Below are 23,010 nucleotides of genomic sequence, written 5' to 3' on the forward strand. Positions count from 1 at the left end.
TTAGATGGAAGGAGGATTTCATGGTCACACCTGGGTGTCTGAATACCTGCTCAGTAGGGATGAGCATAGCAAACTCCTGATTGTAGAATTAAATGCCTTCTGACAAACACCCAGGAGTATCTTCTCCTCACGCCTCAAAACAGCTGTCAGAGCCTCGTGGCCAGAAGTTTCTGTTATTGGAATCTATCTAATGTATTTGGCTCCAAGCAGCAAACTTGGAAGAGGGAGTAATTCCAAATGTGTTAACGATGCCATGAGGAATTACATCCTTCTTTTTGAGGAGCTTCTGTTCTACTTTGACACTGAAAAACATATTAGTAATATTAGAGGCATTATTGTAAGGAGTTTAATGCTATTCTAGCCTTGTGTGCTCCTTGTGAACACAGCCTTTGCAGGAATCTTTGCAGTGGGAAAGCAGCAGAATATTGAATTTACAAATAGGAACTTACAACTGAAGTTGCTTGAGCAGGAGGAGGGGAGGGACTGTGAAGCTTTTAAACTGGACAGCAGAAAGTGTCTGCACTGATTTTTGAGAAACTGAGAAGTGACCTGAAAAACAAAGCTTTATATTGCATGACTGGACTTCCTTAGCAAGGCTGCTGAGGAATACAAATCTCATATTAAGCTTTTGGAAATTATTCCGTCCTGCTGTAATAACAAATTCTGGTTTTGATGAATACTGAATAAAAACAAAATGATTGTGGGCAAGCATCACTCAGCCTGTGCTCTGTGTAACCCTGGGTTCTAAGAGCATGGTGACCCCACAAAAGAAATGTAGCCTTGAGGGTTTGTGGGGTTTTTTTTTGCCTTTAGCAGGTGCATAATCTCATGCACTTGGCAGATCTGTGTCCAGCAATTCCTGACAAGCAAAATTGTCTACGTGGTGTGCACTGTGACTGCCTTATTGGATCTGTTGTCAGTGTGGGTTGAGTAAAATGGATTTTTCATCTTGTACAGATGTAGTGTTTACTTGTATCTGCCTGTGGACTATTTTTCACTGAATTTTCTCCATTCCTTTGAGGTTTTGTCTGGTTTTGTTTATCCCTTGCCGTGATTGTTGATAGACTCTTTAGGAAAAGAGCTGTTCCTTTCTTTATGTAAAAATTGATCTGTCCTTAACATCTGTCTCGTGAAAGTTTATTCAGTGTAACAGTGTGCTGGGAATATATTTTTCTTTTGTCTGTGGATTAGTGGAAATGTTTATTATGAAGATAACATTTAAAAATCATTAACACTTAGAAACTAAATCACAGCTTCCTGGGTTTTGCTGAAGCAACAGAGAACCTCCAGCCTTCTCCTTTGTCTGCTAATTTACTCAGAGTAGGTATGAAAAGTAGCCATAAAGCAAGTGCAATTTTTAGAAGCTTTTCTTTTTGTCTTTTTCTGCATTAAAGCAGAAAAGGCTGTCTTAATTTACAGGATTCTGAAAAGAAATATTTCTTTTTCAATTAGGCAGGTGTATACATTAAAGAACAAAGCAAAAACCCAACCCAAACCCAGATGATGGTATTCAGTTAGACTGAATGAGTTTTGCTGTTGCTGATTACTCTCTGTTTTTCCCTTTTAGGATGAATACTATCATTTATTAGCAGAGAAAATCTATAAGATACAAAAGGAGCTAGAAGAGAAGCGGAGGTCTCGTCTCCATAAACAAGGGATGCTGGGGAACCAAGCAGCCTTACAGACCCCCGGGCCCCAGCCCCCAGGGATTCCCCAGGTGGCTGCTGCCATGGGCCAGGCACAGCCCGTCAGGCCACCCAGTAAGTGCTGCTGGAGCTGCCTGTGCTCCTCAGGAGAGCCTTCGGCTTCTCTCTGCACTCAGGTTAATCCTGAGGTTCATTTAAAACTGGTTTTGCTGACCCTTCTCGTGTTGTGTTGCAGATGGGCCTATGTCCATGCCAACCGTGCCTATCAGTCGTATGCAGGTTTCTCAAGGTATCTGTTTTTCTCTCTAATTGCAATTTGTGGGTTCAAAATAATTACTGGGGGGAAGAGCTGATGTTATGTTGGGGTTTTCAGGTGTTGGGAGGGAGGAGCTGCTGGAGCTGCCTTTTTCCAGCACCATTCTTTGGCGTTGCTCCGTGTGCCAGTGCAGTGTTAACAATGTGGATCCAGCACTTTGCTGGGGATTGGAATTAATTCAGTGCTTCCAAGGAGAGGCCAGCTCAGGCAGGAGTACTGTGGATAATCTCATTTGAAACACTGCAAAGGGGGAAGGATGTTGGCATGTTTTCTGCAGCTAATTAGCCAAAAATACACCTGTAGCTGGAAACACAGTGCATTAGTCCTAAAATCTGTGTAACTAATGATAGCCTTTCTTGGTTTCTGATGGAAAGTGCACCTAAAAAAGCCTTGGAGCTTGTTCACAGCACTTGCCATTACTCACTGAGGCTGCTGTGAGCTCATGGGTGTTTTTTTCCAAAAAACAAACCCCTGACTTTTAGGTGCTTCAACTTCCTTCAGAAAAGTGTCCTCAGCTATTTTATGTTTTGCTTCAGAGTTAACTAAGTCAAAATTTGTGTTGAAATGTCCTTGGGAAATTAAATATTTTTAAAATTCATTTGAATAGGAGAACAACTAGTTCTCCTTGATAACAAGTATAGCTCCATAATTACAGCTTTAGACAAGTTTTTTGGAGGGATTAAATGTTTTGTATGAAAAGCACAACCCCTGTTAAAGCATTTTAGCACCTTTTGTCCTGATTTGAGGCTTGGAGCTGCCTTCATACATCCATATGTATTTTTATCATATTTACTTCAACCATTTCAGTAAATCCTGAATAAGACATTGCTGTTTCAAAGCAAATGCCTGATTTTAAGAAACCATCCTGAGGTATTACTTATAAATAGCATCCTGTCTGTGCAGATCATCCAGCATCCTCTACAGATCGTCTACTCTTCATCTTTTGCATTTAATTTTTACTTTTTGAGACACCAAAAATTGTATTTCACCCTAACTAGTATTGCTCCTAACACTTCTTGCATCCTGATTTGTCTGTCAAGTCAAGTAACTAAAAGAGAAAGAGCAGGGCAGTCAAATTGCAGTCAAAATAACTGTTAATTTTACAGTAGAATATAGATCCATAACTGCTGCTGACTTGTTCCTAATGACTTGTTTTGGGGGTGCATTTGCAGGAATGAATCAGTTTAACCCCATGTCCATAGGGAATGTACAGATGCCCCAAGCGCCGCTGGGCCCGCGGGCGGCGTCGCCGATGAACCACCCGGTGCAGATGAACAACATGGGCGCCGTGCCCGCGGTTCGTACCCTCCGCACGCCCCACACCTCAGCCCCTCTGCAAAGCCAGGCCGGGAGAGCAGGGTTTAATGTTTAAAAAGGATTTAAAAATGAATTTATATAATACATTGACCGTGCCCCCTCGCGCCCTGCTCAGCCCACCCCACACCGCAGCCCCTCTGGAAGGGCCAAGCCACCACAGCAGTGCTCAAAATCTGGGAGAATTTCATGGAGACACAGCAAGTCTGACAGGCTTTTATCGAGGTGTTTGCAATATTTACGTGTTCCAAAAACACCGAGCAGACCTTTAGAGGGGCCCGTGCCACAGGTGCAGTGATCCCCAGCAAGCTGGGGAGGAGCATCTACGGTCTTTGCAGTATATAAACCTTCTTTGTTCCTACATGGAAACATGTTTCTATTCTTTAGAAAAACAAAAATATTTTTAGTTTCCTTGAATTCTCTCTTTCATCCCAGAGAACAAAACAGAGTTAACACTCTGAATATTACCTGTTCAAAATAATGAATGCTGTGGAACAAATGCAGAAGTTATAGGCATAAGCCCACTTCCAGTTAGTGTAATTAAGCCATTTTCCTTTCATTTTTTGTCCTGTCTTTTGATTGATTTCAGTATATTTTCCTTTGTCCTGCTCCATAATGCTAAATGATAATTAGTTAATCTGGGTGTTCATTTTCAGATGGCAATGTCTCCTTCCCGAATGCCTCAGCCACAGAACATGATGGGAGCTCACTCCAACAACATGATGGGTCAGGCTCCTACCCAGAACCAGTTCCTGCCCCAAAACCAGTTCCCAGCATCCACTGGAGCTATGAATGTGAACAGTGTGGGCATGGCTCAGTCAACAGCCCAGGCCGGGGTGGCACAGGTGCGCTGGATAATCTAAGATTTATTTGCTCTCGATTACTTTGCTCTGATTTATTTACTTACATTTGTTTATTTGTGTTTCTATATCCATTGTTTGATGTAGTCACCCCAGCTTTGGGGGATCTTGGGGTACATCTGCCCTCCTCAGAAGCTCTTACATAACTCATCGACATCTGTTAATGGGGGCGCAACGCCCTGCAATTCCTGATTTAAATCCCTTCGGAATGCGTGCTGACGAGATTTTTAGGGGAAATATCAGAAATCAGTTTATGGGATGCCTGTGAACATATGTTTTGTCTCTGTGTGGACCGGAGTAGCTAACTTTAAATCTAGGATTATAATAAAGTGGTTGGGCAAGATCTTCTAAAATTCGTTTTAACCTCGTTGCTTCTGGAGAGAAAATTGTTGGGTTTTTCCTGTAACATTTTTCTGTTACAGTAGTGGTCAGTGAAGTAGTAGCTCTGCTTATGGTGCCAAAGTAGCTGCTTTTCCAGAGGGAAAGGCTTGTTGTTTAACTCAGAGCCTAAGTAATTTAGGCTAGTTAAAACCTCCAGAGTTCTGAGAGATTACTTAGATCAGGTTGTGGAGGGCTCTGTTGTTGAGTCAAGTTTGGAATATATTCAGGATAGAATATCTGCAGTTTCATGGGCCCTGGCTCAGTTGTTTGACTGCCCTTGTGGTGAATATTTTTTCCCCAATGCACTTAGTTCCATAAAACTGCCTCTGTAAAGACAATGTAGAAATGTGTTTTGAATTTGAAACCTCATCTGCAGGAAATTAACTGATTTGTATTTCTAAGAGTAACAGTTACATTTGAGGAGTGGAGTATTCTTTTTTATCACCAGTTATCTGATGCAATCTTCAGTAAAATGTATCACTTAAACCTTTAAGTACATCCAGAATACTTCATTGTTGGTGCTCTGAAAAACAAATCCCAGGTTTTCTGAAGCATCTTGAGCAGTGTAATTAGAATTAAAAAGAAAACACACTTTTCTTAAGTCTTGCTGTATGCAACAGCAGCATTAAATGTGTTGACCTGCCCTCCAAAGCAGAGCTGTCTCAGAGTCCTGGCCTAAAAATGGATATTTGCTCAAAACCATTTTGTGTAAAAGCCTGACCTTTGCCCAGCTAATGGCACAATTTAGATGCTGCCTGTGGGTTTCTGTGTTACTGGGATTGCGAGGATTCCCTGTGTATGCCAGTGGAATTAATGCAGGATGTGTGGCACAGCTCAGTCTGGGAGAAGGGTCCTGGGGAGCCGATGGCAGCGACGGCAGAAATGGGAGCAGTCACTCGAGCAGCGCTGTTTGTGCTGATGTGCTTGCACTGGCAGTGCCCTGTCAGAGAGGGCTCCGGGGCTGTGATTGAAGGGATAAGTGTGATTGCAGGCTCTCTAAGACTCTCTCTCTCTCTCTCCCCAGCAGGGGCAGGTTCCCAGTGCTGCTCTTCCCAACTCCATGAACATGCTGGGGCCGCAGAGCGGTCAGCTGCCGTGTCCCCCGGTGACGCAGCCCCCCCTGCACCAGGGCACCCCTCCCGTGTCCTCTGCTGCGGGGATGCCTCCAATGCAGCACCAAACCCCCCCGGGGATGACTCCTCCCCAGCCAGCAGCACCCACCCAGCCATCCACGCCGGTCTCGTCCTCGGGACAGACTCCCACCCCGACGCCGGGCTCTGTCCCCACGGCCACGCAGACCCAGAGCACCCCCACGGGGCAGACGGCAGCCCAGGCCCAGGTGACACCGCAGCCACAGACCCCTGCCCAGCCCCAGTCTGTGCCAACCCCACAGCCAGCCCAGCAGCAGCCAACATCTGTGCAGGCACAGCCACCTGGCACTCCAGTAAGTAGCAGCCAGTCCCCTCTGCATTGTGTCGTGACATCCCACGAGCGTCCCTGTCTGTAGCACCATGTCCTGACTGTGTAGAGCCCGTAGCTGTCCATAGCAGCTTCGCTTTAGACCAGGGGGTTGCTCAGAGATGTGTGAAATGTGTGTGTTCAGATGTTCTCAGCGTCGTGTGAAGGAGGGGGGGTTGAATGGCTGAACTGCTCAAAGTAAATTGGCAGCAGTGTGCAGAAAGATGAGGTGTAACAGGCCTGATACTCTATTTGGCCATAATCAGAATCTTTTCTGATCCTGAGATTTGCATAGTTTTTTTTATCCTTTTAAGATACAGCCAGGGCAAATGCACGTTTCAAGGAATGTACAGTGTTTTACTGGGCAGGTGTTTTCTCTGTAAAAGAAGCCTTTTTGGGGCAGAATTCTTCCCTGGCTTCTCCTCTGTAAAGCAGAGTTATTAAATGTGTAATATCAAAACTTGGCTACAGTGACCTGTATCCATGTTCTGCACTGTTGTAGAATATCATCTCATGTCTCTTTTGTGCTGTTCATTTTTAGTAAAGGAAAATATTTCTATATATGCAGTGTCTTTCTTTTGTACTGTTTTTACAACAGCTATCCCAGGCAGCAGCTAGTATTGATAACAGGGTCCCCACCCCTGCCTCAGTTGCTAGTGCTGATACGAATTCCCAGCAACTAGGACCAGATGCACCAATGCTAGAAAGCAAATCAGAAGTTAAAACTGAAGAAACTGAGCCAGAGACTAGTGAGACACAAGTGGAAGCTAAGACTGAGGTAAATGAGATTCTCTACAGCTTAACTGAAAGCAGTGATAGATATAAAAGCACTTAATGATGTGTCTGACTCGGTGAGCTAAGGGGCGAGAGGAGGGTCGTTACTGCAAAGTAACTCCTGAGGAAAGCCATGGATGCAAAGTGCTTCAACAGTCTCAGACTAATATTTTGATGGCTGAAGTTTGGGTTGTAGGTGTAACAGTGCCTCTCGTTGCGTCCTTTCTTAAGGTGGAGGAGGATTTACAAGGATCTTCACAAATAAAAGAGGAAACAGATGGAACAGAGCTGAAGCAGGAGCCGATGGAAATTGAGGAAAAGAAGCCTGAAATAAAGGCAGAGGTTAAAGAGGAAGAGGAGAGTGCCACTTCACAATCCACATCACCATCTCAGCCCCGCAAGAAAAGTACGTGTGTGAACACTGAGTTCCCTTGTGTGCTTTGCTTTCACTAACATTTGTTTTCCAGTCTCAGCTCCTGCTGGGAGGTCTGCTTTGCACTTGTGTTTCCAGCACGTGGAGCTCTGGGAGATCAATACTCTATAACTTAATTTTGAAAGTAGAATTCCTTTAATATTACATGAGTCAGGTGAGAAGAGCAAGTCACTGTGGCCTTGATCTCAGCAGTGCCTGCCCAGAAGGACCAAGGCAGTAAGGCAGTGATTGCTGGAGGAATTAAATACATAAATCCCTCCCTGTACATCCTGGTGCTCTTTGAGGAGAGCTCAGTGTAGGTAAGGGTGCTTTCAGTAACCAAGAATATCCATTGCTTTTCTTTTCCTGTTGAGAGGCTGCACACACCACCTTTATCCTGAGTTCTGTCAGTCTCTTTTCTGAGAATCAGGCACTTGAACTCTCCTGAACCTGTGTTCCTCCTAGGCTGGACTGCTGCAAGAGGCTGAACATTTATTTTAGAGTCCTGTGTTTTCAGGACTTGAAAGTTTTCAGTGTAGTGTTCGTTTGCTCAGCAGTCTCCTAAATTAAGCTGCAGTGTCAGCACAGATTGAAGTGTGGCTGCATCTGTACTCAAGGAAACTTCATGGTGTTGCAGGTTATATAAATGTTTGGGTGCCTTGTGTTAGTAAGAAATAAATAAGATTATTAAAGCAGAAATATATTTCTCTGCTTGCAGTGGAGGCTTTGTGGCAGGCTGCAGGATAAGTTTTTGGACTCAAAAACCTTAGCAGTTTGAGACATCTGTCTTTTGGCATCTGCTGCATTGAGGTGATGTTTTCTGTGGTTAGCTTTTAGTTTTCAACCAAAGCTTTCAACATGCTGCAAATGTCTAAAAAATCTACATCTCCTTGATGTGCTTTGGGTTGCATTTGGTTACTAACCATAATCTTTTTGGGATAAATCGCTATAAAACACATTTTCCTGCAGATTGCTGTTTTCAGCTGGCAGCAGAGAGGGCACCCAAACGAGAGCACGCTGCAGAACCAACTGGCAGAGCCTTTTCCAACCCAAGTGTAACACAGGGAGTGGAAAGCTTATTAGCATTTGTGAGCCAGTGATATTCCCAGTGGAAGGAGTCACTGCTGCCTGGTAGGAATGTGCTTGCACAGGGAAGGTTCTTGCAGAGTCAGTTCAGGCTGGGTCACCACGTATTCCAATTCCTCCCTCGGTGACACAGTTTTATCCTGGAAGTTTTGTCACCCAGGAACTGTGCAGTGCAAAGCACGTGCAGTGTGGGCAGGTACAACCACAGACACGAGTTGAAATGGTGACATTTTCTCACCAAGGAGTTTGTGCTGTCTTAATTGAGCATTGGTATTAAAATGCTGAATAAACCAAGAGGTATTGGAAAGGAATTACTGCCAAGTGTGCTGAAGGGATAGGTGATATTTTAAAACTACTGAAGGGACTGATTAGGAGTTTTGCCTGGGTTGCAAAAGGGTTGGGAATTCTTCCTCCTTCCCATGCAGGCAGATTCCTGAGGGCCATCCCATGGCAGGCACTAAGGGGAAGAGCCATGGACTGTGTGTCCTAACATAGCAAGCAGAGCTTTATTTTGCCTTTTTTTTGCAAATCTCATGTGAGCAAGAAAGGGAGGTCGTGGTTCCTTGCTTTGCAGTCTCAAAAACCCACTGTAATATCTGTAATATTCATTTGGGCAGCTCCTGTCTCCTTGTAGATGGCACTTTAGTTTGACCTTGAAGATGAGTTTTACTGGTTTCTACACTTCTTTGTAAGACATAATGGAAAATGTGCAAGAGCTTGGGTTTGAGGTGTATTTGTGTGTGTTGTCCTTGTAATTCTGAAAATGTCTTATCTTCCTTTATGAATTTTCTCCTTAGTAATCATAAGCAGACTTGCCTCTGTTTGAAAAAAGCAAAAAAACTAAAAGGTAGCATTGTACTCTTCTTTGGTAGGTTATACGTCATGGTGAGTCAGGCAAAGATCCCATTTTCTTTTTACTGCCCACACATCCAAGACAAAATGGGATAACTGGATGCCAGCTCCTTACAAAGGTCTTTGAGCTAGCAGAGGAGAACTGAGAGCATTTAATTTTGGAAAAAGGAGAGAGGGAAAAACAAAACTTTTTTGTAAAATCCATGTACAGGGAGATGCTATAATCAAATGTGCTGGAATTAGTCATAGTCCTTAGAGGCAGAGCAGCTGAAGATGAAGGCAACTTTTCTTTATGTTTTTAGGTAAAGTAATAAATTGAAATAACAACTGGATTTTCATTTTGATTTCTTTTCAAACTTCAAAATGAAAGTGGCTTATAAACTTTATCAGTAAAGATAATTAGGCTTTAAGGAACTTGGCAAAAGTCACACTGGATCTCTGTAGTTTGAGTTTAGAATAAGATTGGATTTACTTTGAAAGATACTGTAGCTTAGTGGTATGTTATTATAGAAAACTCTAAAAGCAGTGTCAAGCAGGTAGTCAGAATAGATTATTAGAAGGGACTTTTTGACCTTTACATTTCATTAAATGAAATAATTCAGATTATCACATTATGAACTATCTGAATCAGAGCAGTAGAGAATACTGTTCCTCATTAATGGAATTCAGTATTTCTTTCTGTTCTTGAGAATCCCATAGTATAAATGGGTAAGAGTTGTTTATAAAACTTTGGGAGTCTGTAGTAGGGAAAAGTGCCTGCATATATGGTATTGATAAATATGGAACAGAATTGCCATTTTGTTGGGACTGAGATTGTGGCAACAGCTGAAATGATCATACAACCAATGGAGTAATGTCAGCTCAATTTGTCTTCCTGGCTGTTTTATGTGTACTCTTTAAAATCATAGATTGTTATCTAGATGTCCCAAAATGCAATTTATATCACACCAAAATACTGTTTGAGTGAGAAAAGCAATGATCAGCCTCCAAGGGGTCACTGAGCCCTGTTGATTCAAGTGCTTTTAGCAGAATTAATTGCTCCATTTTACTTGTATCGTTCTCATTTCATCCAGGTAGATAAATATTAGATGCCATCCTGCTTTCCCTAGTTGTCTTTTTTCCTCAATGATAGGCATTCTTCCCTATTTAAAGACACTGTTCCTAAGGAAATAAATGTAATTACGCTGCTGAGATGCTCAAAGAGCTCTCCAAGTTATCATTATTTTTCAGAAAATGTATTGCCTTTTTTTGTCCTTGTCAGCCACTCCTGAAAGAACCATGGCTGTTGCCATGCCACTGTTGCCAAGTGGTGGCATAGAAATCTGGAAGTATTAACACTTTCAAAATCAATTAACGATCCATCAGAGCAGGACTGTTTGTACACTGTGGCCAGGAAAATTCCTGTGCCAGCTCTCAGGACATCTGGTCACTCTCTGTGGAGCTGGCTCTTCATCCCTGCCCACTGCAGTGGGTTTTGCTGGAAGAATCTTGGCTTGGAAATAGCGAGCAAGGTTAGGAGGGAGGGAGGGAAAATCATGCTCAGTCTATCCTTTGAGGAGAAAAGGTTCATTCATGTTGAAACAATTGATTTAATTTGAATCTGTGTAAGTTTTGAGGGTTTTTTTAATGGTGTAGAATATGTATCATTATGGGCTAGAGTTGTTCCCATCTCCCCATTTTGGGAATATCACCTGCTGTGGTCTGAGTAAATGCAAGGCTGTGTTTGCCTCTTGTAAGTGAGATTTTGCCTCTGACCAGGAAAACCCTTTGCAGAGTTTTAGTTAACATATTTCTGTGGGGTTTTTTAAGGGGAGTCAAGAGATTAGGAAGTGTGGAGGGCAATTTTCTAACCTTTCTGTCTTCCCTTACCAGTTTTCAAGCCCGAGGAGCTGCGCCAGGCTCTCATGCCCACCCTGGAAGCTTTGTACCGGCAGGACCCAGAGTCCCTTCCCTTCAGACAGCCCGTGGATCCCCAGCTTCTAGGGATTCCGGTGAGTTGGCATTAAAACAAACCCTCTAAAATGTTCTATCTTCCCTCACACAAACATCTTGCTTTTCCCATTCCACACCCTGGAAGCCTCTTAGAAACGCTGCTTTTTGTGCTTTTTCCAGGATTACTTTGACATCGTGAAGAATCCCATGGATCTGTCGACCATCAAGCGCAAGCTGGACACGGGGCAGTACCAGGAGCCCTGGCAGTACGTGGATGACGTGTGGCTCATGTTCAACAACGCCTGGCTCTACAACCGCAAGACGTCCCGCGTGTACAAGTTCTGCACCAAGCTGGCCGAGGTGTTCGAGCAGGAGATCGATCCCGTCATGCAGTCCCTGGGCTACTGCTGCGGCCGCAAGGTGGGTCCAGGGCCCCTTCCCCAGAGCCCAGCTGCAGTCAGCAGCTCTGGGAACTCTTTTCTGGAAATGGAATTCCTGCTGAAAGTTTGGCTTTTTGTTATTAATATGTTCAGAGCTGAAAAGGTCGATAGCAGCTCTGCTCTTCTGTTGTTGTTGTTGTATTTTTCTCTCTCAGAGGACACTTTCTTTAGTTATAAGTAATATTAAAATGCTTCCCTGATTTCTGACATGCATAAAGCAGAGGTCAAAGGGTCAGCTGGTTTTAGAGTTAGTGATTGTCATCAGATTGGGAGGGCTGAGTGGTACATTCACAATAGCTGGCAAAGTGTGATGGCCATGGCAGTGTCCTCTGATACCCACAAGCATCAGCTTTGCTTTCTAGGTCCCTGCTGAGCACAACCCCCTGGTAAAGCTGCTTTTCTCCCTTGTTTTGCAGTATGAGTTCTCTCCGCAGACCTTGTGCTGCTATGGCAAGCAGCTGTGCACCATTCCCCGGGACGCTGCCTACTACAGCTACCAGAACAGGTCAGTCCTTGACTCCAGGCTTTTCCCTTGGTCAGGAAGCTGCACATACAGAGGATGAGGGCATTTTTAGCTTTTCCTTTGTCAGCTAAGACAGGGAAAAGTTCTTTTCTTGTCTTCCCACGCTGTCCTTCTGCAGGTGCCTGTTTGTTTTTGTGTGCTGCAGTGCACTCTGTTCCTCAGTGCCTGCTCTGGGCCAGGCTGCCCCGTGCAATGCCTCAGTGCAGGTCAGGCTGTCCATGTTTGCCACAAAATGAGCAGGGAGTGCTGCAGGGAGGAGGGCAGAGCTGCCAACAGGCTCAGGGAAATGCTGTCACTTTGTTCTGGGAGGATTGTGAGGATAGGCAGGTTTGTTTACAAGTTAATGCCAGAATTTGCTAAGTAAAGGGTACAGTGATTGATTGCAAGACTTATATTTCCCCTTTCTAGTCAGTGCTTAATTATATTTAAATTAGCTTGGAAATAGCATTAAAAACTACTCAGAGAGTCCACAAGAAGCTGTGAAAATTAAAATTTCTCTTATTTTTTAATTAATATTATGTGTTTCTATTGAAACAATAATAATAGAAACTCGATTTTTCTATTATTAATAATAAACAATTGTTAGATTAATTTACCATTCAATGCTTCAATCACTAGTGTTAAAATCACAAAGCAAACTTTAAACTTGGCTTTAATTTTGATTTGTTACATGATGTGTGTCTTCCCCCCAAATGAAATGCACAGTACAAATGGGCTGAGACAAAAGCTTTGTTTTGAATAGGGAAAAGGAAGATCTGAATTGCTTTCCAGAGGCTTGGCAGCCTCTTAAGCCTTGCCAGCTGTGAAGTCACAGAACCAATTCAGACTTCCAGCACTTATATTTCAATTTTTTGGGCCATCCCTTCTCTCCAAACACGCTCTGGAGAAGCTCTCAGCCTGTGGAGCCCCACGCTGGAGCAGCACAATGTGGGAGAGGAAAATGTGTCATCCCATCCTGTGTGGGGGCCTTGGGTGGCCTTTGAGAGGCAGAAAGTATTGACAGGCAGGAATAAATTCATGAGCTCTCATAAAAGGTTTTATACAGCCACTGTGGACTCTGAAAAGTCAGGCTGATGAGAATTAAAGCAATTAAATGTATTGAAAGAGAAAGTTCAGTACTGGCATTGGGGGGAAATAACCCTTAAATAATAAGCCTTAAATATTGGTAAAATTTAAAATAGTTTTCATGTTATGCATTCTGTATTTGGAAAGAACAGTAACTTCAAATTGAATTGGAGAAGGGCTCGTTGTTCTTTCAAAACTGCCTTCCCAATTTAAGTTTGTGTTCAATCATTTGGACTATTCCATGGAAGGCAATGTTGGTCACAAGCAAGAAGTCCAGGGTGGGTGGAGCAGAGGGCTCCTCTGCACTGGGGGTTGTAATATTCCCCTTTCTGCCAATTATAAACATGAAAGTCCATTTAATTAATACTTTTCTGCTCATCGAGTGGCCTTGAGAAGGGGATAGGGTTTGTAATTTAGGGTGGGGTTGAGTTCACCCTGGAGGAGTGTGAGGTTTTCTGTTTCAGGCCCACTAAATGCAGGGATGAATGAATGGGGCTTTGGGTTGGGGTTTTTAGAAAGGTATTTATAATTATAAAAAATATAATTATTTATATTAATATATATTATTGTTATAAAGATTGATCACCACATTGTTAAGTGATAGTCCATTTTGCATAGAAAGCCCCTTTTGATCAGCTCTAAACCAACTCAAATTTCCTGTGACAGTGATCTTCAAATCTCAGATGTTCTTAAACAAGTAATAAATAAGTGAAAAACAAATTCCTTGCTTCCAGCAGATCTTTAATTGGTCAAATGTTCTTGAGTTTTCTGTGTACAGAACAGGCAGAATTGGATGCACCTAAAGTCCAGAGTATCACATGAGTAAATTAAAACTAAGAATGTTGAGACACCGTTGAATAAATGAACTCAGGCACTGCAGTTCTATCATTATGTTAATTATTTGGTATAGAACCGTTTAGATTCCATAATAAGGCAGAAATTTAGGTTAAAGTGTTCAGAAAATGTGCTGCAAATGTGAGTATCCAGTTGAGAAAACCGAGTGGTGTTTGCTGTCAGTGCTGCCATCCAGTTATAAATTTAGAGTTGCCTTTGCACTTAATTACAGTTGGGAATTTACCTGGTAATGCCGAGATTGAGCATTTTCTGCACTTTGGTGTTGAACCATAACGTTGCTCTGTAATAAACAGGAGTCACCTGAACAGTCTGCATTTGAAAAGCTTTTCATGTCTGATGTGTTGCAATAAGTACATTCTTTGGGGTTTCTATGGCTGCTGTAACTAGAATATTGTGTGGTTTTTATGGGTTTTGCTGAATATTTGTGGTGACGTGCAAAAGGCAGGTCTCTGTTTCTGAGAGTCCATATCCATAATAAGTTACAGCTATTGCTTCACCTTGGTTGTTTTATGGACAAATGTTCATGATCTTTAGGTGATTCATTTTCACCGTACTTCAGTTTTTATTTCCTCATTTTAATATCATGGATTAAAGATCGGAGTGCTTTGAAAGCCCATAAATTATTCTGAAAATGGATCAGAATTAACCTCTTCTGGGACTGTTTAAATGTAGCAAATTATTAATAGGAGCCTTGGCCATGGATTTTTCTGGCTTCACTCTCCTGTACTTGGGCCCTCCTGACTTTCAGTCCTTCCCAGTCTGACTCTTAAAATGATCAGTAACTGTGTTAGTAAGGAAAACAGTGGTGAGGGGTTTTAATTTAAGAAAAAATTAAAGAAGCACATTATAGGAAAAAAGAAATGGACGATGTGTAAAAGGATATAAAATTTTGAAACTCTTGTGTTTGGGTTTTAAAAAAATTATTAGAGCCTATGTAATCAGTGTAGGTGTGAGGGGTGAGGGAAATGAGACGTGCCTGGAACGCTCCTCTCTAATAACCACAATGTATTTATCATCCCCAGTGATAACAAATGAGTGGAACACATTTGTTTTTCTCCTGGCCTTGCTCTGTTGCATTCTCAGCTCCCAAACCTGCTTTTCCTTGGGAGGGTGATGTGTTCAGTGCCAGTGGAGCTGCCCTGGAGGAGCTGGGCTTAGGCTGGCCATGGTGGCAGTGAGTTGGGTTAACTGGAGCCAGCCCCACGGCTCCTGCCTCCTGCCTGCCACTGCAGCTCCTGAAGCTCCTGAGGAGCTTCCAGGCTCCTCAGCTGTGCTGGGGGAACTCGGGGAGGGCTCAGGGAGCAGCTTCCCTGCCCTGTGTCCCAGCAGGAATTCTGATCCATCCCATCCCATCAGTGCCCGCCGCTGTCCCAGGACAGCGCGGCCCGGGAGGGCTCTGGGGTGGCAGCTGAGGTGTCCGGGGCTGTGAGGGGACAGAGCTGCCACACTGATCCCTCTCCACCCCTGAGTTGTTGGTTCATGGTGACCCCGGGTCCCCCTGGTGCCTCTGGCACTCCCCATCCCCACGGCTCCGGTGTCTGAGTACTAAACCTGCCTCGTTCTGTGCTGCCATCGCTGCTTCCACTCTCTCACTCTCCATAAAGCTCCTTTATTTTGGTGATCCTTGGTGGCCTTCCTGCATTTTACAGCTGTGGCCTCTCTGTTGCCTTTGTTCATGTGTGAATTCATATCCTTTCCAAACATTTAGCCTCCTTTTTTATTTAATTTTTTTTTTAATTATTTTTTTTTATTTTAGTGACTCTGACAACTTTGGTTCCAGTTCATCTTAAACAAACAACCAAAAAAATCCCCAAACAAAAAACCCACCAACCCACATCCCCCAATCCATGTGACTTTGATTTTATTTTATTTTTTCAAATGCAGATTGTATTTTCATAGAGTTGTATTCCGATTTACTCAGCTTGGTTTGGTAAACTGCAGAATTGTTGTTGCTGAGTATGACTTGGATTGGCTCTTGGTCTGGTGACCAAAAATTGTTCCTAGCCTTATATTCAATTTATAAAGCTTAATTAATTCCACATCTTTAATGTACCTGATAAATATATTGTATGTATGTACAATATTTCATGTTGTTCACATATATACATATATTGTATTTATATAGATAAATGGCTGGAAACTCTGACCCATAATTGCATTTCTGTTAAATGTTTGTCTAGAGTATGGATTTGGTTTCATTTATAAGAAAGAATATTAGCTGAGCAATTGGTCACATTTAATCTTACAGTCAAATTTTGAATTTCTTGTTTTTATCGATTTTTTCCCCAATATCAAGTATTTCTGCTTTTGCAGTTTTCACTCACAATCAGTAAATGCTTTCAGCATATTTCCTAATCACTTTAATCTGTAATAAATGTGTCCTTGGAGCTTGTTGACAGGCTCCTTTTTACCCAAAGCAAACTCCATCAGTCGCAAGCCTGGAATCAAAGAGGATTTTTTTCCCCTGAGCGATGCAAATCAAATCCAAATTCTTAAATTTGAAGCCTGTACAAACGTAGCTCTTGGTGGCTACTCCTTGAATCCTCCCCAAATCTGGAGTGTGAGGCCCGACACTTGTTACGATGCTGAAATGAGACCGAATGCTAATCTGTGCTTTGCCTTGGCTTTCTGCTCTGTGTTGTCTTGGTGTTTGCGTCTTACCTCTTACGTCTGTGCTGTTTGTTCCCTCCCCTGTTCTCTAATCCTGCCCTCCCCTCCCTCTGTGCCTCCTCATTGTCCACACTGACCCATCAATCAACCAACAACGTCCCCCCTTCCGTGGTGCTCCTGGTGATCTGCCCTGCCCTGGTTGGTGCTCCGTGCTTGGGTGGCTGTGTTTGTGCTGGACCAGCTCACCCAAATATGGCCTTCTTGCTGACAGGTATCACTTCTGTGAGAAGTGTTTCACTGAAATCCAGGGGGAGAATGTCACCCTGGGTGATGACCCTTCCCAGCCTCAAACGTAAGTCTCTTCCTTTCCTCTGCATCCTGACCTTTGGGACGGGGCAGGGGGGTCCTGGTTTGGGGGTAAAACCCAGCCCTCTATGGGGGGATCTGGGGGGAAATGCCTTGTTCCTTCCTAAAGGGGATTTATAGGGGCAGGATTAAGAGCTGTTGCTGTGTTGGGGCTGTTTCTGTGCCCAGATGAGCTGCCCGTTCCCGGGGTGGCAGACCCTGGATAATGTGTTTGGAGGGGAGCACTGGAAGCTGTGTCAGTAAATGTCACTAATCCATCACCTTTTCTGATGGAAAACTTCCATCTAATTCTGATATCTCACCTTTTGAAGCACAGCTTATGTTACTAAAACCAAAAACTTGCCTCTAACCTGGCCAGAAAAGTCAGATTTGAGGCATTCAAGCTGGTTTGGAAGGTGGCTGCTTTACTGACAGTAGCTTCCCTTGTTCTTTATGATTTTAGTTTTATGTGTAGACTTGAGTATCTCTTGCTTTTAACTTACACAGAAAGTGAAATGGGAGAAATATTTTCTGTATCTTAAAATACAATGTACTGAATTACTTGATCTGACCAGAATATAAATATTGAGGTGCTGTGGTCAGACTCGAGGTTTCAGCAAAGCATGATATTGTCTGAGCCTCTGATATGAGGGTGCTACTGAGCTTTCATATTAACTCTTTGTCTCTAGAACCATCTCTAAGGATCAGTTTGAAAAGAAGAAAAACGACACCCTGGATCCAGAGCCGTAAGTACCACGCTGTTGTTTTCCTTCCCAAAATCTCACTGCTGCCACTTGCCCTTGAGCCAGCAGGGCAGAAATGGGGCAGGGAGGAAAGAACTCTCCTGTTCCCCCATCCCTGCCCAGACAGACTGCAGAATCTCCCTGAAATTCATGGCACAGCACCCACAGTCTGTGTGTGGTGTGATTCCCCAGAGGAGCACGGGCGCCTGTTCCACAGGCAGCTCCTGCTTCTGCTCTTTGGGTAATTCCAAGGGTGTGCCCTGCCAAGCTCTGGGCTGGGCTGGGAATGGCTCTCCCTCCTCCAGAGCCTTTCACTCGGGCTCTGCCTTCCTGGGGCCCTTCTGCATTTTCCTCTTGTGGTTCTAAATCACATTTTTCTCTTTGCTGGGTGCTGAGCCCACCCCAAGGCCAAGGTACCCTGTGTTACCCTGGGGAGCTTCAGGGGAGCTCAGCTGAACTTCTCCTCAGGAGCAGGGGCTTGCTTTCCCTGCAGTGGGGTTTTAGCATCCTCTCCATGTTCTCTGGCAGTTTGAGGCACAGCACATTTGGATTCCTTTGCTTATCATTGCAAATTCTGAATAGAGCCCCTCCCCAGGCCTGGAAGGCTGGACTGAGACAGACCCCAGTGCATTTGGCTTCTTAACCTTTGCTGCACTCAAAACTGGGAAAACCTCAACAGTTTTCCCATCCAAAAAAAGAATTCTGATGTATTTTTTTGATCAGAAAACAAAAGATAAAACCAAAGACTACAGCAGAGCCATGCAGGCAAAGACAAGTTAATACATGTTTTTTTGGCAGGGTGGTTCATGAATGACTAGTTCTTACATTTACAGTGAGTTGAGCAACCATTTATTCAGCTTGTGGTTGTTGCAGCAATTCAGAATTAAATCTGTGGAGGTATTGTTGAGGATTCTGTGAAACTGGGACTCTGCTTAGAAAAGAATAGAAAAGATCCAGAAAAAGTTGAACATGACAGCCTATTTCAGATTTTTAAACCAGCACATTTTTCAATTTATATATAGGTATAGATATATATATATATAACTTGCATGTGGATTGATAGATGTACATCTGAATCTATTCTGAGTACTTCTTTAAACTTAGATGTAAATCCTGGTGAGGTTGATACAGTTCTTAGCAGAGGATTGGCAAGTCCTTTTTTAATGCTGAATTCTGGAAAATTACTTACCTGACACCCAAAGTAATTTGCTGCTGTTTTTTTCTCTTCAGGTTTGTTGACTGCAAAGAGTGTGGTCGGAAGATGCACCAGATTTGTGTGCTACATTATGATATTATTTGGCCTTCAGGGTAAGAGATATTTGTTAGTTTTTTACCCCTTGTATAATGAGACCGATGTAGTTTATATAATTAAAGACTTTCTGCCTTTATTCATTAATATGTTGCCACAGCCTTTTACAGAACTGGGTACAAAGGGACAAAGCATTTTAAAATAAAATACCTTTTTTTTTTTGGTGTTTGGGTCTTATTTCAGTATATTCAGGTGAAAATGTGTATATTCATCCACACAGATTTGTGTGGTTTCTTTCTAACCCTTAACCAAGGGCAGCTGGCTGGAGGGGAGTTTGTGTGCACAGAACACAAATGCAGGTGTAACTGCCTGGCAGAGTTAAACCAGCTCATAAAAGCTTTAAATCCCCCCAAAATGGAGTGAAATAAGCTGTTCAAAGCCAGAGAAAAATATATTGTACTCTGACATTTAAATTACATGTTCAAACATTGGGTTTAAGCTCACCAATAATGGGTTTATGCTAAATTTTTGGCTTTTTTTTTTCCTCAATAGGTTTGTCTGTGATAATTGTCTGAAGAAAACTGGTAGAACACGCAAAGAAAACAAATTCAGTGCTAAAAGTGAGTTTGGTATTTCTGTTTTTATCTCCATCTTCTCCCTGCCACCCCTAATGGGTTTTTGATTGAGACTTTGTGCTGTCATGACAGACAGCACAGGAACGTTGGCAAAGTGGGGAGCAGCATAGCCTGAGGCTGTCAGAATTTTAATCAACATTTTAAAGCCCTGCTGTTTATGTGTTTGTGGTCAGTCTTGTTGCTGCTTGGTGTGTTTGACATCTCTGTCCTTGTTTTTCTCAGGTTAGAAAGCAAAAAGAGAGACAAATAGAACAGAGGGAGCACGGGGCTGTGAGTGCTTCACTGGCTGCATTCAGCCAGGTTTCCATGTGGTGTTGGAGCTGTAATGAAATGTTTGTCCCCTCTGTGCCCTTCCAGTAACCTGGAGGACCAATGGTGCTGCAGTTCAGGTGCTGCTGCCAAGCACCAAAGGGTGGCAAGAGCTTTCCTTGCCTCCAGAACGGGGGGTGGGGTAAGAACTGAGTCACTCCTTCCACTCCTGGCAGTAACCATTGCCATGTTCTTGTAGAAATGGGCACTGAAGAGAGGGCCAGGATATGCCCCAGGTCAGGTTGTCTCAGCCAGGTCAGGTTGTCTCAGTCTCCAGAACCCTTACACGGGGTTTTCTGCAGGCATTTGACATCGGGGAACACAACTGGGCCATTTTTATTTGTGCAGGTTAGGTGGGGGAAGAGCAGGGGCTGGTGTTGGAAATGCAGAGTCAGTGCAGAGAGCAGAAAAATAAAGTGAGTGTAGACACCAAGGGGGGATCCAGGCACTTGAACAAGCAGAACTTGCAGGGACACTTCATTCCTCCCTTGTGCACCCTTGATCCTTAGAAGTTCTGGGTATTACTGGGTGATATTGTCTGCACAAGCCTGAAACTTCCAAGCTGGGATAAAGGCAAGGTTTTGCATTTAAAATGTGACTTCTTGATAACTTTGTGTGTGGTTGATTGTGTAGCAGGAGATGTGAAGGGGGTAATTTGCAGGTGATGATGTTGTGTGAGGCATGGGAGGATCCAGTAATCAGAACGGTCTCTGGAGTAACCTGATGCACTCAAGAGAATTTTGTTAAAGAGGCCTAAATTAGTCTCATTAAAGACAGATTAAAATTGGAGGAGAACATTAATAAAACTATGAAATCCAACTGTAGTTTTAGATACCCATTTAGATGGATGTCTCTTCTGTTCTGTGCTGACTTTACAGTGTGTATTGATGTAAATTTCCTTAAAATTAAGTGTGTGATTCCCTGGATATCTGCAGTTGTTCTGGTTAAAGTTTGGGTATGCAGTTATTTGAAGGTTCTGGACAGGGAAATAATGGTGCTTTTTCTCCTTCCCTCCTTGTCCCTCTCCTTTCCCTGCTGTTTGGCTGTCTTGTCTTTCTCCCCCGAGGATCTGAGGCTGCTGCCAGCTGTAGTCACTGGTGGGCTCAGCTCTGGAGATCAGCTTTCCTTAGCAGTGCTCTGCTGGGAATGCAGGAGCAGGGAGGGGAGAGTCTGTTCTTGTCATCAAAGCCTTGCTCTTGCTGCTGACCTGAAAACAAACCTGAGCAGTGGAAGTTTGAAACATTAACATGTTCCCTCTTCTTAAAAAACATTTACTGCCCAAGTTGCCATCAGTGTTTCTCCACTCCTTCAAGCATGAAGGCACAACTGGTGATAACCAAGACCACACATCCCTCAGCTCCTGTGGATCATTCACATTCCCAATGTGTACTGAGTGAAATTGGTTACTTTAATGATGGCCTGCCCACTCTAACCAGTGTGCAGCTGGGTTCTGCTGGGAACCCTGAACTTTTGAAGTATTTATTTTGCTAAGAAAATCTACAACTATCACCTCAGCAGTAGCCAATGCAGAGAGGTTCACAGACAAAAGATATCCTGACAAATAAGTCACCCAAAGTAGTTTCCTGACAAGAAGTCACAGGAGTTGAACTTTCTTCCTCTCTGTTCAATCACTTATCCACTAACAAAGGTCTGGCCATTGCTGCTGTCACAGACCTTTGCTGGAGGTTTCTTCTCAGCAGTTTGGATGGCTTTTCTCAGATTTGCACTGCAGTTTTCACTGAACTTTGAGCTTTTTTTAGAGGTGGATATATGAGAACTATCCAAGAACCAAAATCCAACTGCTTTCTCAAACAACTTTCAAATTCTAATACATCAAAAAATGCAACTTTTAGATCCTTTCCTTACAGTACATGTAATTTTAATGCTGCCTATTTCTTTTATCTCCCTATCTGGTCTTTTTGGGTTTGTTGGTTTCCAAGCTTTCGTGCATTGCAGCATAAGGAAGGAAGCAGATATCCCTGGGTTGCTTAGCATTGGGAAGATGACAAGATGAAAACACAACAACACAGTGGAGTTAACTCCAGTGGCTTTCTAAAAATGTTCCCACTCATCAGCTGAAATGGGGCCCCTTCTTCTTTTTCTGTTTGTCTTCAGAGAAATCAACAGAACAGAACAATTCCCTCATGAAGTATTTGTGAATTTCCCTTAAAGTCCTCCCCCTGTGGTTTCATGTGGAAAGGCCAGTACAGTGGAATGGGAATCCTGGGGGAGAGGCTCAGTGTGTTGGAACTGGTAAAGGGCATGGTGTTCTTACTTCAACCTGCCTTTAAATTGCATTGTTTAATTCAAATTATTAATTAGTCCCAGGTAAATGATATTTAGGCTGTCTTGTGCTGGTTATGACCTCAGAATCTGACTGGACAACGGGACAAGTGAAAAGATGTAAATCAAGATTGCTGCCTTTGGCAATTTCTGTAAACTGATCATAATTAAACTGCCAGAGGGCAGGGATGGGTGGGATATTGGGAAGGAATTGTTCCCTGGGAGGGTGGGCAGGCCCTGGCACAGGGTGCCCAGAGCAGCTGTGGCTGCCCCTGCATCCCTGGCAGTGCCCAAGGCCAGGCTGGACAGGGCTTGGAGCAGCCTGGGATGGTGGAAGGTGTCCCTGCCATGGCAGGGGTGGCACTGGATGAGCTTTAAGGGCCCTTCCAACCCAAACCATTCCATGATTCTATAAAATAAAATTTTAAGTGTATAAATCCCTTAGAAAGTGAGATAGTCCTTTGAGTATATGTGAGTTTTTTACCCAGTATTGGAGCCTGAAGTAATTTTTAGCACAGATATTTCACTGCAGAATTCTGTGTGCAGGCTCAGGAGTCAGGGAAGAACCGAGGGCCTTGTGTCAGGAGCCAAATAGCAACTGAGAAATGAAGTAACAGAGAGCAGAAAATTCAATGTATTTTATTAAAATGAGCATCTGTAGATTACACCATCACTTTGTAAAAGAAAGCAGATTGACCATAAAGTGAAGTAGAAATATGAGTGGTAAAATAAGTACAGCAGGATAAGAGAAATAGTCATAAATCTTCAAGTCAAAACAGTGGGGTCCTTCTGCTTTCTCAATTTAACCCCATATCATCGTGGTTTTTGTAATTTGTTGTGGATTTATTTGAAAACCATCACATCCTGTAAGACCACAAGCCCAGCTCTCCCCACAAAAGCCAATTGTGAATGTAAAGATGCA

The 23,010-nt window shown here is 43.2% G+C and overlaps 1 protein-coding gene across 5 annotated transcripts in view; it reads left to right on the forward strand.

Annotated features, from left to right (window-relative positions):
* Nucleotides 1-23,010, forward strand: part of CREBBP (CREB binding protein) — a 96,326-nt gene that overhangs the window by 59,645 nt on the left and 13,671 nt on the right. For 2 of the 5 annotated variants that reach the window (XM_063414786.1, XM_063414789.1), the window contains 14 exons: nucleotides 1,568-1,760; nucleotides 1,882-1,935; nucleotides 3,135-3,259; nucleotides 3,933-4,121; nucleotides 5,542-5,961; nucleotides 6,574-6,753; nucleotides 6,981-7,155; nucleotides 10,972-11,090; nucleotides 11,212-11,451; nucleotides 11,888-11,976; nucleotides 16,796-16,876; nucleotides 17,559-17,615; nucleotides 18,843-18,920; nucleotides 19,414-19,481. In XM_063414786.1, the coding sequence (XP_063270856.1) occupies nucleotides 1,568-1,760; nucleotides 1,882-1,935; nucleotides 3,135-3,259; nucleotides 3,933-4,121; nucleotides 5,542-5,961; nucleotides 6,574-6,753; nucleotides 6,981-7,155; nucleotides 10,972-11,090; nucleotides 11,212-11,451; nucleotides 11,888-11,976; nucleotides 16,796-16,876; nucleotides 17,559-17,615; nucleotides 18,843-18,920; nucleotides 19,414-19,481 (2,068 nt within the window). The remainder of the gene's footprint in view (nucleotides 1-1,567; nucleotides 1,761-1,881; nucleotides 1,936-3,134; nucleotides 3,260-3,932; nucleotides 4,122-5,541; nucleotides 5,962-6,573; nucleotides 6,754-6,980; nucleotides 7,156-10,971; nucleotides 11,091-11,211; nucleotides 11,452-11,887; nucleotides 11,977-16,795; nucleotides 16,877-17,558; nucleotides 17,616-18,842; nucleotides 18,921-19,413; nucleotides 19,482-23,010) is intronic. The other 3 variants (XM_063414787.1, XM_063414788.1, XM_063414790.1) reach the window with 3 other exon arrangements.

Source organism: Prinia subflava, chromosome 17 (genome assembly GCF_021018805.1).
Source record: "Prinia subflava isolate CZ2003 ecotype Zambia chromosome 17, Cam_Psub_1.2, whole genome shotgun sequence".
Lineage (NCBI taxonomy): Eukaryota > Metazoa > Chordata > Aves > Passeriformes > Cisticolidae > Prinia > Prinia subflava.